General features: G+C 57.8%; 2 protein-coding genes and 1 long non-coding RNA gene across 3 annotated transcripts in view; 2 read left to right on the forward strand and 1 right to left on the reverse strand.

The window, feature by feature from the left end:
• Positions 1 to 255: 255 nt before the first annotated feature.
• METTL3 (methyltransferase 3, N6-adenosine-methyltransferase complex catalytic subunit) lies at positions 256 to 11,011 on the forward strand. Its single transcript, XM_048290400.1, is given in 13 exon segments — positions 256 to 458; positions 881 to 1,152; positions 3,568 to 3,924; positions 5,557 to 5,634; positions 5,636 to 5,733; positions 6,801 to 6,936; positions 6,938 to 7,024; positions 7,662 to 7,849; positions 8,204 to 8,242; positions 8,333 to 8,441; positions 8,823 to 8,888; positions 10,608 to 10,720; positions 10,808 to 11,011. Coding segments are annotated over 13 exon segments (1,758 nt in total). The 5' UTR covers positions 256 to 355; the 3' UTR covers positions 10,920 to 11,011.
• LOC125319282 lies at positions 9,782 to 10,381 on the forward strand. Its single transcript, XR_007200647.1, has 2 exons — positions 9,782 to 10,279; positions 10,313 to 10,381. It is a non-coding gene; the product is annotated as an uncharacterized LOC125319282 (long non-coding RNA).
• A 653-nt stretch (positions 11,012 to 11,664) lies between the features above and the next one.
• Positions 11,665 to 15,635, reverse strand: part of TOX4 (TOX high mobility group box family member 4) — a 13,667-nt gene continuing 9,696 nt past the window's right edge. Inside the window, exons 6-8 of the mRNA XM_048290402.1 lie at positions 13,774 to 13,798; positions 11,939 to 12,099; positions 11,665 to 11,843 (exon numbers count right to left, since the gene is read on the reverse strand). Of these exons, the coding sequence (XP_048146359.1) occupies positions 11,780 to 11,843; positions 11,939 to 12,099; positions 13,774 to 13,798 (250 nt within the window). The 3' untranslated portion in view covers positions 11,665 to 11,779. The remainder of the gene's footprint in view (positions 11,844 to 11,938; positions 12,100 to 13,773; positions 13,799 to 15,635) is intronic.

Here is a 15,635-nt window from a genome sequence, read left to right on the forward strand (position 1 = left end):
GCGGCCTCCGCTCGCAACGCCGCCGGTTTCTCTTGCGATAAAACGCCGGGAAAGGCCCGGTTTCGAAGTGCCTCCTAATCTGTTCCCATGGAAACGGCACGCCGGGAATTTCCCGGTTTTAAAAAGCCTCCGGTTGTCACCGGAATCATAGGGGAGGGTGCTGCCCGCTCTCAAAATGGCGGCGGCCGCCGTGGAAACCGATGAGCTGCCCACACTCAAGATGGCGGCGGCGGCTTCACGGCACCCCCGGGAACTTCCGCTTCCGGTAGCGGGAGGCGGCGCGGGCCCGCGCGGGAGCGGGAGGGTCGCGGCCGGTCCCTGTCGCGACAGGGTCGCGATCGGAGCCGGCGGGGCCATGTCGGACACGTGGAGCTCGATCCAGGCGCACAAGAAGCAGCTGGACTCGCTCCGCGAGCGGCTGCAGCGTCGCAGGAAGCAGGACCCACTCGGAGGGACCGGTGAGAGCGCGGGGAGGGGGGGCGGGGTTAATGAGGGGTTAAGGGTTAATTGGGGGGGTTAATGAGGGGGCGGGGGGTGGCAGGAGTTGATAAGGGTTGGGGATTTATTGGGGTCTGCGGGTAACTGGGGGGGTTAATGAGGGGAGGGGGGTGAGGGGTTGATTAAAGGCTGGGGGCTAATTGGGGGGGTTGAGGTTAATTAGGGGCTAGGGATTAGTGAGGGATCAGGGGTTAATGAGGGGTCACTCTGGTTAGAGACTAGGAATTAACAAAGGGATGGGGTTTAACGAGAGTTTGGAGACTAATTAGGGGCTTGCACGTAATTAGAAGTGGTGCGTTAATTAAGAGCGGGGGGGTTAATTACGAGCTGGGGGGGCTAATTAATAACTCGGGGTTAATTAAGCTGCTCTCTCCCCTCACAGACCCCCGCCATGACCTCTCCCTGGCCACGCCCCCCCGCACCTGCAGCCCCGCCCCCGCGGGCCCCGCCCCGCCCGGCCCCGCCTCCGGGGGCGTGTCCTCGCTCGGCCCCGCCCCCACGGGCGCCCCCTCCCCACCCGGGGGTCCCGAGGGGCTCCCGGGGGAGCCGTCGGAGCCGGACCCGGCGCTGGAGCGGCGGCTGCTGCTGCACCTGTCCGACCTGGCCCTGCCGCTGCCCACCGACGCCGGCGCCATCCGCGCCGCCATCGCCGGGGTAGGGGACGGCCGGGGACGCGCCTGGGGCTGGGGATGAGCTCACCTGGGGCTGGGGATGAGCTCACCTGGGGCAGGGGACTCACCTGGGGCTGGGGACTCACCTGGGGCAGGGGATGAGCTCACCTGGGGCTGGGGACTCACCTGGGGCTGGGGACTCACCTGGGGCAGGGGGATGAGCTCACCTGGGGCTGGGGACTCACCTGGGGCTGGGGATGAGCTCACCTGGGGCAGGGGATGAGCTCACCTGGGGCTGGGACACACCTGCGGCTGGGGACTCACCTGGGGCTGGGGATGAGCTCACCTGGGGCTGGGGACTCACCTGGGGCTGGGGATGAGCTCACCTGGGGCTGGGACTCACCTGGGGCTGGGGATGAGCTCACCTGGGGCTGGGGATGAGCTCACCTGGGGCAGGGGATGAGCTCACCTGGGGCTGGGACACACCTGGGGCTGGGGACTCACCTGGGGCTGGGGACTCACCTGGGGCTGGGGATGAGCTCACCTGGGGCTGGGACTCACCTGGGGCTGGGGATGAGCTCACCTGGGGCAGGGGATGAGCTCACCTGGGGCTGGGGATGAGCTCACCTGGGGCTGGGGATGAGCTCACCTGGGGCTGGGACTCACCTGGGGCTGGGGATGAGCTCACCTGGGGCTGGGGATGAGCTCACCTGGGGCAGGGGATGAGCTCACCTGGGGCTGGGACACACCTGGGGCTGGGGATGCTCTCACCTGGGGCTGGGGATGAGCTCACCTGGGGCTGGGACACACCTGCGGCTGGGGACTCACCTGGGGCAGGGGATGAGCTCACCTGGGGCTGGGACACACCTGGGGCTGGGGATGAGCTCACCTGGGGCTGGGGGATGAGCTCACCTGGGGCTGGGGACTCACCTGGGGCTGGGGATGAGCTCACCTGGGGCTGGGACTCACCTGGGGCTGGGGATGAGCTCACCTGGGGCAGGGGATGAGCTCACCTGGGGCTGGGGATGAGCTCACCTGGGGCTGGGGATGAGCTCACCTGGGGCTGGGACTCACCTGGGGCTGGGGATGAGCTCACCTGGGGCTGGGGATGAGCTCACCTGGGGCAGGGGATGAGCTCACCTGGGGCTGGGACACACCTGGGGCTGGGGATGCTCTCACCTGGGGCTGGGGATGAGCTCACCTGGGGCTGGGACACACCTGCGGCTGGGGACTCACCTGGGGCAGGGGATGAGCTCACCTGGGGCTGGGACACACCTGGGGCTGGGGATGAGCTCACCTGGGGCTGGGGGATGAGCTCACCTGGGGCTGGGGACTCACCTGCGGCTGGGGACTCACCTGGGGCAGGGGGATGAGCTCACCTGGGGCTGGGACTCACCTGGGGCTGGGGATGAGCTCACCTGGGGCTGGGGACTCACCTGGGGCAGGGGATGAGCTCACCTGGGGCAGGGGATGAGCACACCTGGGGCTGGGGACTCACCTGGGGCTGGGGATGAGCTCACCTGGGGCAGGGGATGAGCTCACCTGGGGCTGGGGATGAGCTCACCTGGGGCTGGGGATGAGCTCACCTGGGGCAGGGGATGAGCTCACCTGGGGCTGGGACACACCTGGGGCTGGGGATGAGCTCACCTGGGGCAGGGGGATGAGCTCACCTGGGGCTGGGGACTCACCTGGGGCTGGGGATGAGCTCACCTGGGGCTGGGGATGAGCTCACCTGGGGCAGGGGATGAGCACACCTGGGGCTGGGGACTCATCTGGGGCTGGGGATGCTCTCACCTGCGGCTGGGGATGCTCTCACCTGGGGCTGGGGACTCACCTGGGGCTGGGGATGAGCTCACCTGGGGCTGGGACTCACCTGGGGCTGGGGATGAGCTCACCTGGGGCAGGGGATGAGCTCACCTGGGGCTGGGACACACCTGCGGCTGGGGACTCACCTGGGGCTGGGGGATGAGCTCACCTGGGGCTGGGACTCACCTGGGGCTGGGGACTCACCTGGGGCTGGGGATGAGCTCTCCTGGGGCAGGGGATGCTCTCACCTGGGGCTGGGGACTCACCTGGGGCTGGGGACGCGCCCAGGCCGCACCTGTGCACACCTGGGAGTGGGGAGACGGGTGGCCCCCGCTCCAAATCCCCCCCGGACCCCACTCCCAGTTCCTCCCAGTCCTTCCAGGTGTGCCCAGGTGCCCAGCCCGGTGTCCCCACCTTCCCGGATCTCAAAATCCACCCCCACGCCCCGAAATTCCCTCAGAAATCCCACAAAACCCAGCAAAACCGATCCCAAAAGCGCTCAAATTCAGCTGCAGGGGAGAGGAAATGGGGTGGGGGGGTTCCCCGAAATCGGGAAAGGCGATCCCGGATTTCCCGTATTTCCCTCCCGAATCGCACAAAACCCCAAAAACCCAAGAGGAGCCCCCCAAAAACGAGCGCCGAACCCCCGCAGGGCGACGCGCAGGTGACGCTGCGCGCCGTGGAGAGCCTCCTGCACAAGTTCGCGGCGCAGGAGCTGATCGAGGTGCGCCGGGGGCTGCTGCACGACGGCCCCACGCTGGTCACCTTCGCTGACCACTCCAAGCTCTCGGCCATGACCGGCGTGGTGGCGGCCGAGAAGAGGCGGGCGGAGCAGGACGGCGGCGCGGGGGGAGGGGCGGCGGGCGGCGGGGGAGGGGGAGGGGCGGGGGGGGCGGCGGGGGAGGGGAAGGAGGCCAAGAAGTCGCGGCGGGCGGCGGCGTCGGACGTGGACCTGGAGATCGAGAGCCTGCTGAGTCAGCAGTCCACCAAGGAGCAGCAGAGCAAGAAGGTGGGCGGGGCTGGAGAGGGGTGGGCGGGGCTAAGGTGGGTGGGGTCGGAGGGGGCGGGGCTGAAGTTTGGGTGGGGTTCTAAAGGTGGCGGGTGGGGCCTGAAGGTGGTGGGTGGGGCCTAAAAGCAGTGGGCGGGGTCTAAAGTGGGGGTGGGTGGGGCATCATGAGGGTGGGTGGGGTTACAAGGTGGTGGGTGGAGCTTAAAGATGCGGGTGGGGCATTGAGACGGAATCTAAAGGTGGTGGGTGGAGCCTAAAGGCGGTGGGTGGAGTCTAAAGGCGGTGGGTGGAGCCTAAAAGTGGTGGGTGGAGTCTAAAGGCGGTGGGTGGAGCCTAAAAGCGGTGGGTGGAGCCTAAAGGTGGTGGGTGGAGCCTCAAGGTGGTGGGTGGAGTCTAAAAGCGGTGGGTGGAGCCTAAAAGTGGTGGGTGGAGTCTAAAGGTGGTGGGTGGAGTCTAAAGGCGGTGGGTGGAGCCTAAAGGCGGTGGGTGGAGTCTAAAGGCGGTGGGTGGAGTCTAAAGGCGGTGGGTGGAGTCTAAAGGCGGTGGGTGGAGTCTAAAGGTGGTGGGTGGAGTCTAAAGGCGGTGGGTGGAGCCTAAAGGCGGTGGGTGGAGTCTAAAGGCGGTGGGTGGAGTCTAAAGGCGGTGGGTGGAGTCTAAAGGCGGTGGGTGGAGTCTAAAGGTGGTGGGTGGAGTCTAAAGGCGGTGGGTGGAGCCTAAAGGCGGTGGGTGGAGTCTAAAGGCGGTGGGTGGAGTCTAAAGGTGGTGGGTGGAGTCTAAAGGCGGTGGGTGGAGTCTAAAGGTGGTGGGTGGAGTCTAAAGGTGGTGGGTGGAGTCTAAAAGCGGTGGGTGGAGCCTAAAAGCGGTGGGTGGAGTCTAAAGGCGGTGGGTGGAGCCTAAAGGTGGTGGGTGGAGCCTCAAGGTGGTGGGTGGAGTCTAAAGGCGGTGGGTGGAGTCTAAAGGCGGTGGGTGGAGCCTAAAGGTGGTGTGTGGAGTCTAAAGGTGGTGGGTGGAGTCTAAAGGCGGTGGGTGGAGTCTAAAAGCGGTGGGTGGAGCCTAAAAGTGGTGGGTGGAGTCTAAAGGCGGTGGGTGGAGTCTAAAGGTGGTGGGTGGAGTCTAAAAGTGGTGGGTGGAGTCTAAAGGCGGTGGGTGGAGTCTAAAGGCGGTGGGTGGAGTCTAAAAGCGGTGGGTGGAGCCTAAAAGTGGTGGGTGGAGCCTAAAAGTGGTGGGTGGAGCCTAAAGGCGGTGGGTGGAGCCTAAAGGTGGTGGGTGGAGTTTAAAGACAGTAGGTGGGGCCACAAGGAGGTGGGCGGAGCTTAAAGATGGTGGGAGGGGTCTAAAGATGATGGGTGGAGCCTCACAATGGTGGGCGGAGCCTTAAGGGGATTGGTGGAGCTTCACGATGGTGGGTGGAGCCTCGAGGGGATTGGTGGAGCCTCAGGGAGGTGGGCAGAGCCTCGAGGGGATTGGCGGAGCCTCACGATGGTGGGCGGAGCCTCGAGGGGATTGGTGGAGCCTCACGATGGTGGGCGGAGCTTCAAGGGGATTGGTGGAGCCTCAGGGAGGTGGGCGGAGCCTCACGATGGTGGGCGGAGCCTCAGGGCGGCTCCGAGCGTTCCGTCGCCGCTCCCTCAGGTGAGCCAGGAGATCCTGGAGCTGCTGAACACCACGACGGCCAAGGAGCAGTCCATCGTGGAGAAGTTCCGCTCGCGGGGGCCGCGCGCAGGTGCAGGAGTTCTGCGACCACGGCACCAAGGAGGAGTGCGTCAAGGCCTCCGGCGCCGAGCGGCCCTGCCGCAAGCTCCACTTCCGGTCAGTCGGCGCCGTTCCGCTCGGGATTCCGTGGGATTTATCCGGGATTTTGTGGAGCCTTGTCCGGGATTTCGGGGGGTTCGTTTCGGGGTTACGCGTTCTGCTCTTCCATCCGTGGTTTTTAGTCACGGTCTTGCCCACGGTTCTGTAGATTTTATCGGTAATTTAATGATTTTAAGTCCCGACGTCGTCATTTTCATCCATCGTTTTGCGGTTTTCGCCCCTGGATTTACGGTCTCTAGCCAGGATTTCGCAGATTTTTTTTTTCCCGATTTTGTGATTTTTTTATTCTTAGCTTTTGAGATTTCACCCTGAATGTTTGAGAAACATGGAATTCCCCCAAAATCCCCGTACCGAATCGTCGAAAAATATGGAATTTCTCCGAATTTCTTCCCAAATCCTTCAGAAATGTGGCATCCCCCCCAAATCCTACCCCGAATCTTCGAAAAACATGGAGTTTCTCCAAATTTCACCCCTAATCTTTGAGAAATGTGGAATTCCCCCCAAAACCCCGCCCTGAATCCTTGAAAAACATGGAATTTCTCAGAATTTCTCCCCAAATATTTGAGAAACATGGAATTCCCCCAAATCCTGCCGCCGAATTCTTGAAAAACATGGAATTTCTCCGAATTTCTCCCCGAATCTTTGAGAAACGTGGAATTCCCCCCAAATCCCCGCCCTGAATCTTTGAAAAATACGGAATTTCTCCAAATTCCATCCCGCATCTTTGAGAAAGATGGAATTTCCCCCAAATCCCCGCCCTGAATCTCTGAAAAACATGGAATTTCTCCCCAAATCTTTGAGAAACATGGAATTCCCCCCAAATCCCACCCCAAATCCTCGAAAAACACGGAATTTCTCCAAATTTCTCCCCGAATCTTTGAGAAACATGGAATTCCCCCCAAATCCCACCCCGAATCCTCGAAAAACACGGAATTTCTCCGAATTTCTCCCCGAATCTTTGAGAAACGTGGAATTCCCCCCAAACCCCCACCCCAAATCTTGGAAAAAACACGGAATTTCCCCCCAAAACCCCGTTTTTTTTCCTCCCCCCTTTCCCCCGCCAGGCGCATCATCAACAAGCACACGGACGAGTCGCTGGGCGACTGCTCCTTCCTCAACACCTGCTTCCACATGGACACCTGCAAGTACGTCCACTACGAGATCGACGCCTGCGCGGTCACTCCCCCGCGCAGCCCCACCCGGGCGCGGCCGCGCGACCGCTCCCCCGCCCCCGGACCTGCCCCGGGGGCCGCCGCCGGACGCCGGCGCCGACCTCTTCCCGCCGCAGGTAACGTCCCTTTTCGGAGGAATTTTGGTGAAAAAACGGGAGTTTTTGGTGGCGTTTCCTTATTTTCCCTCGCGTTTGAGGAGATTTGTTCGTTTCTCGCCGTTTTTTGGGGGCAGTTCCTTTATTTCCTCATTTTTCCTGAGGTGGTTTCGTGCTTTACCCCGGTTTTTTTTTCGGACAACTCTGCTTTTTTGAAGCAATTTGTTTATTTACTGTTTCCTGAGGCAATTCCCCCGTTTCCCACCTTTTTTGAGGCGATTGTGCCACTCTGTGAGGAACTTCTCCGTTTCCCACCATTTCTAGAGGCAATTCCCTCGTTTCCCCCCCACTTTCTGAGGTGATCCCCTCGTTTCTCACCATTTTTGAGGTATTTCCCACCAGTTTTGAGGCGATTCTGCTGATTTCTGAGGTTACTTCAGCACTTTTTGATGCAATCCTCTCGTTTCCCGCCATTTCCTGAGGCGATTCCGTTTCCCGCCATTTCCTGAGGCGTTTCCCGCCATTTCCTGAGGCGGTTCCGCCATTTTCTGAGGCGATTTTACCATTTTCTGAGGCGATTTTACCATTTTCTGAGGCGATTTTACCATTTTTGACCGGATCGCCCCCGTTTCTCCCCGTTTTTCCCCCCGTTTCCCAGTGGATCTGCTGCGACATCCGCTACCTGGACGTGTCCATCCTGGGCAAGTTCGCCGTGGTCATGGCGGACCCGCCCTGGGACATCCACATGGAGCTGCCCTACGGGACCCTGACGGACGACGAAATGCGGCGCCTCAACATCCCCGTGCTGCAGGACGAGGGCTTCCTCTTCCTCTGGGTCACCGGCAGGTGAGGGGGGAGCCCAGATCCATCGGGACTCACCCCAAATCCTTGGGGATTCACCCCAAACCCATCGTGACCCCCAAAACCCATTGTGATCCTCCCCAAATCCATTAGGATTCACCCCGAATCAATCGGGAACTCCCTCAAATCCTTGGGGATTCACCCCAAACCCATCGGGATTCACCCCAAACCCATCGTGACCCCCAAAACCCATTGTGATCCTCCCCAAATCCATTAGGATTCACCCCACATCCGTCGGGAACTCCCTCAAATCCATCGGGGCCCGTCCCAAATCCCAATTTCCCCCCCCCCAAAATCCCGATTTTCCCCCCTGATTTCCCCACTTTACCCCCATTCCAGGGCCATGGAGCTGGGCCGCGAATGCCTCAACCTCTGGGGGTGAGTTCTGGGGTAACTCCCGACCCCTAAAACCCCACGAAACCCCCTCAAATCCCCCCCGAGACCCCCCCAAATCCCCGCCCCATCCAGGTACGAGCGCGTGGACGAGATAATTTGGGTGAAAACCAACCAATTACAGCGAATTATCCGGACGGGGCGCACGGGGCACTGGCTGAACCACGGCAAGGAGCACTGCCTGGTACGGGGCCACCCCAAACCCGGGGCGTCCCCAAAAACCCTCCCGGGACCCCGGGGACGGGGAACGGGGGGAGTTTGGGGGGTGGGGAGGAGGATAAATGGGATTTTTGGGGTGGCAGGAGAGAAAAAAAGGGGATTTTGGGGGTCTTGCGGTGGATCTGGGGTCTGAGGGCTCCAGTAAAGGGGGGTTTTAGGGTGCTGGGGTGGGTTTAGGGGATTTTGGGGGTCTTGGGGCAGGTTTTGGCAATTTTGGGGGTTCTTGTGTGGGTTTTGAGGGTGCTGGAGTGGGTTTTGGGTGTGTTGGGGAAGTTTAGGGGATTTTGGGGTGGATTTTGAGATTCCAGGACCTCCCCCCCCCTCCCCAAATGTGCCCCTCCCACAGGTGGGGGTGAAGGGGAACCCCCAAGGCTTCAACCGGGGCCTGGATTGTGACGTCATCGTGGCCGAGGTGAGACACCCCCCCAAATCCCGGGGATTTCAACCCAAAATCCCCGCAGGGAAAAACCAACCCCAAAATCCAGGGGAATTCAATCCAAAATCTGGGGATTTGATCCCAAAACCCAGGGGGGGGTTAAACCGTAAATCTGCAGGGCATGAAGAAGAGTGAAATGAAGGGATTGTGGGGAAAAAAGCGGGGGGAAATGAGGGAATGGTGAAAAAACGGAGCAAAAAGAAGGAATTTTGTTTAGGACACTGAGGAAGTGAAAGGGTTTTCTACAAAAATCAGGGTGAAATGTGAGCGTGGCCTCAGAAAATGGGGAAAATGAGGGAGTTACCTCAGAAAAGGGTGGGAAATGAGAAAATCAGCACAGAAAATTGGGAAAAATGAGGGAATCACCTCAGAAAAGGGTGGGAAATGAGAGAATCAGTGCAGAAAATGGGGAAAATGAGGGAATCACCTCAGAAAATGTCAGGAAAAGAGGAAGTTACCTCAGAAAATGGGGAAAAATGAGGGAATTACCTCAGAAAAGGGTGGGAAATGAGAGAATCAGTGCAGAAAATGGGAAAAAATGAGGGAATTAACTCAGAAAATGTCAGGAAAAGAGGAAGTTACCTCAGAAAATGGGGAAAAATGAGGGAATTACCTCAGAAAAGGGTGGGAAATGAGAGAATCAGTGCAGAAAATGGGGAAAAATGAGGGAATTACCTCAGAAAAGGGCGGGAAATGAGAGAATCAGCGCAGAAAATGGGAAAAAATGAGGGAATTAACTCAGAAAATGTCAGGAAAAGAGGAAGTTACCTCAGAAAATGGGGAAAAATGAGGGAATTACCTCAGAAAAGGGTGGGAAATGAGAGAATCAGTGCAGAAAATGGGAAAAAATGAGGGAATTAACTCAGAAAATGTCAGGAAAAGAGGAAGTTACCTCAGAAAATTGGGAAAAATGAGGGAATTACCTCAGAAAAGGGTGGGAAATGAGAGAATCAGTGCAGAAAATGGGGAAAAATGAGGGAATTACCTCAGAAAAGGGCGGGAAATGAGAGAATTGCCTCAGAAAATGAGAAAAAATGAGGGAATTACCTCAGAAAAGGGCAGGAAATGAGAGAATCAGCGCAGAAAATGGGAAAAAATGAGGGAATTAACTCAGAAAATGTCAGGAAAAGAGGAAGTTACCTCAGAAAATGGGGAAAAATGAGGGAATTACCTCAGAAAAGGGTGGGAAATGAGAGAATCAGTGCAGAAAATGGGGAAAAATGAGGGAATTACCTCAGAAAAGGGCGGGAAATGAGAGAATTGCCTCAGAAAATGGGGAAAAATGAAGGAATTACCTCAGAAAAGGGCAGGAAATGAGAGAATCAGCGCAGAAAATGGGGAAAATGAGGGAATTACCTCAGAAAAGGGTGGGAAATGAGTAAATCACCTCAGAAAACGAGAAAAAATGAGGGAATTACCTCAGAAAAGGGCGGGAAATGAGAAAATCAGCGCAGAAAATGGGGAAAAATCAGGGAATTAACTCAGAAAATAGGAAAAAATGAAAAAATGACCTAAAAAAATGCCACGAAACAAGAAAACCGTTTCAGGAAACGGTGGGAAACGAAAGCATCGCCTCACAAACCACGGAAAAAACGGGCAAATCTCTTCCCGAAACGGCGAAAAGCGACGGAAGCGCCGCAGGAAAAGGCGCAAACCGCCGGATTTCCCCCCAGAATCGCCGCTTTCCGCCCCCAGGTTCGCTCCACCAGCCACAAACCCGACGAGATCTACGGGATGATCGAGCGGCTCTCGCCGGGCACGCGGAAAATCGAACTTTTCGGCCGCCCCCACAACGTCCAGCCCAACTGGTACCAAAATCCCGCTTTTTTCGGGGCTCTTTTTCCACGCGGGGTTGGCGGTTTTTGGAGGTTTGACGCGGATTTTGGGGGTTTTAGGATCACTCTGGGGAACCAGCTGGACGGGATTCACCTCCTGGACCCCGACGTGGTGGCGCAGTTCAAGCAGCACTACCCCGACGGCATCATCTCCAAGCCCAAAAATATGTAATTTTGGGGGGTTTTTTGGGGTTTTTTTTAGGATTTTTTTGGTTTTGGAGTGGGGTGAAAATAAAGAATTCAGTGATGGCGCTGGAGGAAAAACCTGGAGTGTTTTGTGGGGGGGGAAAAAGGTGGGAAATGGGTTCAAGGCTGAAAAAAAGGAGGAAAAAATAGCGTGGATTTAGGGTTTATCTGATTTTTGGGGTTTAAGAGGATATTTGAGGTTCTACAGGGGATTTTTAGGGTATGAAGTTAGATTTTGGGGGTTAAAAAGCAGGTTTTGGTGCTCAAATGGGATTTTTGCAGGGATTTTTGGGGTAAAGGAATTATTTTTACCATTTCAAGGAGGTTTTTGGGGTACAAAGATGGATTTTTGGGGATCAAAGGGGATTTTGAGGGGTTTAAAGGAGGTTTTGGGGGACATTTTTTGGGAATTTTGAGGTGTAGAGGTAATTTTGGAGGTTCAAGGGGTATTTTGGGAGTTTAATGGGAAGTTTTGGGGTATGAAGATGATGCCCTGGATTCAGATGGGGTTTTTTGGGTTCAAAGTGGGTTTTCGGGGCTTAAAAGGGATTTTTATTGAGGTACCAAGATCAATTTTTGGGATTCCAACGCAACTTCGGAGATTCAAGTGGGATTTTTTGGGTCAAAAAGAGCATTTTTTGGAGACTGAAATAAGATTCTTGCAACCACCCATCATTCACACGCCGTTTTTGGGGGCGAAACTCCTCAAAAAAGAACCACACCAAACCAACTCCTCCACCGCCCCTTTAATGCCAACCGTCCCCAATTCCGCCGTGGCCACCCCAAATTCCGTCGGGGGGGGGACCCCAAAACTCATCCCAAACTCCCCCAAATTTTGGGAGCGCCTCACTTGACGAAGACCACGCTGTTCCCGGCGTTGCGGGCGGCGAGCCAAGCCAGGAAAACGTCCCTAAAACCGCGAGAAAATGAGGATTTTCGGTAAAAAAAGACGCCAGGTTTTCGCTAGGAATCCCGAAAGCGGGCGGAATCGCCCCAAAATCTCACCGGCAGTGGCGGACCAGGCACTCGCTGCTGCAGAACTCCTCGTCCCAGTCGCCGCTGGCCACCGGCGGGTTCTCGCAGCCGGCGCGGACGCAGCGGCTCCGGGGCGACTCGGCCGCCACCGGGGACTCGGCCACCAGCTCCACCTGCGGGGGGGACTCCACCTTGGGGAGAAAAACGGCGCTTTTGGGGTTTTTGGGGAACGAGGAGTGTGGTTTGGAAGTCGGGGGCTGGAGTTCGGGCGGGAATTTGGTGGTTTGGAAGTCGGGGGCTGGAGTTCGGGGGCGGGAATTTGGGTAAAAAGTCCTGGAATTTGAGGTGTTTCAGAGTTCAAATTGGTAAAGGAAGCTGAAATTTTTGCGCTTTGGACTTAAAAGCGATTAAAAAGCGGAATTTTTGTGGGTTCCGAACACAAAACGTACAAAAAAATTGATGGGATTTCAGGTATTCGGGAGTTAAACCCACCCGTGCCCCCTCCAAATCCTCTCAGGACCCCCCAAACCCACCTGGGTCCCCCCAAAACCTCCCCCAAACCCCTTTTATCCCCTCCCAAACCCCCTCAGCTCCCCCCCCAAATTCTCAGTCCCTTCCAGGACCCCCCCAAACCCCCTCCTATCCCCCCCAAACCCCTTTTTGGCACTTCCTGGACCCCCCAAACCCCCTCCTATCCCCCCCAAACCCCTTTTTGGCACTTCCAGGACCCCCCAAACCCCCTCCTATCCCCCCCAAACCCCCTTTTTTTTGGCACTTCCAGGACCCCCCAAACCCTCTCCTATCCCCCCCAAACCCCTTTTTGGCACTTCCAGGACCCCCCAAATGCCTTTTTGGCACTTCCAGGACCCCCCAAACCCCCTCCTATCCCCCCCAAACCCCTTTTTGGCACTTCCAGGACCCCCCAAACCCCTCTCCTATCCCCCCCAAAACCCCTTTTTGGCACTTCCAGGACCCCCCAAATGCCTTTTTGGCACTTCCAGGCCCCCCCAAACCCCCTCTTATCCCCCCCCAAACCCCTTTTTGTCACTTCCAGCCCCCCCCAAATCCCTTTTTGTCACTTCCAGGACCCCCCAAACCCCTTTTGGCACTTCCAGGACCCCCCACATCCCTTCCCTATCCCCCCCCAAACACCCCTTTTTGTCACTTCCAGCCCCCCCCAAATCCCCTTTTTGGCACTTCCAGGACCCCCCCAAATCCCTTTTTGGCACTTCCAGGCCCCCCCCAAACCCCCTCTTATTCCCCCCCCAAATCCCTTTCCTGTCACTTCCAGCCCCTCCCCAAACCCCTTTTTTGTCACTTCCAGGACCCAAATCCCTCCTAGCCCCCCCCAACCCCTTTTTGTCACTTCCAGGACCCCCCAAACCCCCTCCTATCCCCCCCAAACCCCTTTTTGTCACTTCCAGGACCCCCCAAATCCCTTTTTGGCACTTCCAGGACCCCCCCAAACCCCTTTTTGGCACTTCCAGGCCCCCCCAAACCCCCTCTTATCCCCCCCCCAAATCCCTTTTTGTCACTTCCAGCCCCTCCCAAACCCCTTTTTGTCACTTCCAGGACCCCCCAACCCCTTTTTGTCACTTCCAGGCCCCCCCAAACCCCCTCTTATCCCCCCCCCAACATCCCTTTTTGTCACTTCCAGCCCCTCCCAAATCCCTTTTTGTCACTTCCAGAGCTCCCCCAAATCCCTTTTTGTCACTTCCAGGACCCCCCAACCCCTTTTTGTCACTTCCAGCCCCCCCCAAATCCCTTTTTGGCACTTCCAGGACCCCCCCAAACCCCCCTCCTATCCCCCCCCCAAACCCCTTTTTGTCGCTTCAGGCCCCCCCAAACCCCTCCCAGCCCCTCACCTCGGGCACCACGTCCGCCCCCGATCATCTCCACGTCCTCCTGGCTCTGGGGGGTCGCCGGGACGCCCCCCGGGACCCCCCGCGCCGGCGCCGGGGGAGGGGGTTTGGGGCGGGGCTCTGGTTCTGGGGCTGCGCCGGGGGCTGGGGGTGGGCGCGGGGGGCAGGATGTGCAGGGGGGGGGAGGATCTTGATGTGCAGCGGGGGGGGGTTGCGGATTTTGGGGGGGGCCTGCATGGCCTGCAGCGGGGGCGGGGGCGGCGGCGGGTGCAGCACGGCGATTTGGGGCGGGGGGGTTCGGCGGGGCCGCGCCCCCGGCGTTCTGGGGGGGCATCTGCTGCAGGGGCGGGGGGCTGCAGGCGCGGGCAGCGCGGCGGCCGCGGCCGGCCAGCACCGACCGGGGGACCCGCGGCCGGAGCGCCCGGCCCTGGAGAAGAAGTGACCACGGGCGGCCGGGATGACCGTGACCACGCCGGCGCCGGCGCCGGGCCGCCGCGGGACCCCCGGCGGTGCCCCCCAAATTCGGGGGGCAGCATCTGCTTGGGGATGAGGATTTTTGGTGATGGCCGGAGGGGGAGGGGCCGGGGTGGGCTGGGGGGGGGTGGGCGCCGAGGGGGGGGGAGGGCGCGGGGGGGGGGGGAGGGGAGGTGGGGGGAGGGGGCGGCGGTGGAGGGGGGGGGGGGGGAGGGGGTGGGGGGGAGGGGTCGGGCTCCGGGGTGTCCGTGGAGGTCTGGAGAAGAAAAAGGGGGGGGAAAAAAGAGAAAAAAAAAAAAAAAGGTAATTTAGGGCGATTTCCCCCGGTTTTGGGGGTCCTGTTTTTGTGGAGTCAATGCCCCCCCCCCCCCGGTTTTTAAGAGCGGTTGGGTTTAGAGGTACCAAATTTGGAGATTTTTGGGGTCAGCCAATTTAAAAATGCCGTAATTTGAGAATCACCCAATTTTAGAATCACCCAGTTTTGGGGTCTGACCGGTTTTTGGGGTCCCACCCGTTTTTGGGGTCCCACCGGTTTTTGGGGTCACCCAGTTAAAAAAATGCCTTAATTTGAGAATCACCCAATTTTAGAATCACCCAGTTTTGGGGTCTGACCGGTTTTTGGGGGTCCCACCCGTTTTTGGGGTCCCACCCGTTTTTGGGGTCACCCAGTTAAAAAAATCCCTTAATTTGAGAATCACCCAATTTTAGAATCACCCAGTTTTGGGGTCTGACCGGTTTTTGGGGTCTGACCGGTTTTTGGGGTCACCCAATTAAAAAAATCCCTTAATTTGAGAATCACCCAATTTTAGAATCGCTGGTTTTTGGGGTCCCACCGGTTTTTGGGGTCCCACCCGTTTTTGGGGTCACCCAATTAAAAAAATCCCTTAATTTGAGAATCACCCAATTTTAGAATCGCTGGTTTTTGGGGTCCCACCCGTTTTTGGGGTCACCCAGTTAAAAAAATCCCTTAATTTTAGAATCACCCAATTTTAGAATCACCAGTTTTTGGGGTCCCACCCGTTTTTGGGGTCCCACCCGTTTTTTGGGGGTCACCCAATTAAAAAAATCCCTTAATTTGAGAATCACCCAATTTTAGAATCACCCAGTTTTGGGGTCTGACCGGTTTTTGTGGTCCCACCCGGTTTTTGGGGTCCCACCCGTTTTTGGGGTCCACCCGTTTTTGGGGTCTGACCGGTTTTTGGGGTCACCCAATTAAAAAAATCCCTTAATTTGAGAATCACCCTATTTTAGAATCACCCAGTTTGGGGTCTGACCGGTTTTTGGGGTCCCACCCGTTTTTGGGGTCCCACCGGTTTTTGGGGTCACCCAATTAAAAAAATGCCTTAATTTGAGAATCACCCAATTTAGAATCACCCAGTTTTGGGGTCTGA

Source organism: Corvus hawaiiensis, chromosome 40 (assembly GCF_020740725.1).
Source record: "Corvus hawaiiensis isolate bCorHaw1 chromosome 40, bCorHaw1.pri.cur, whole genome shotgun sequence".
In the NCBI taxonomy this organism is placed as follows: domain Eukaryota; kingdom Metazoa; phylum Chordata; class Aves; order Passeriformes; family Corvidae; genus Corvus; species Corvus hawaiiensis.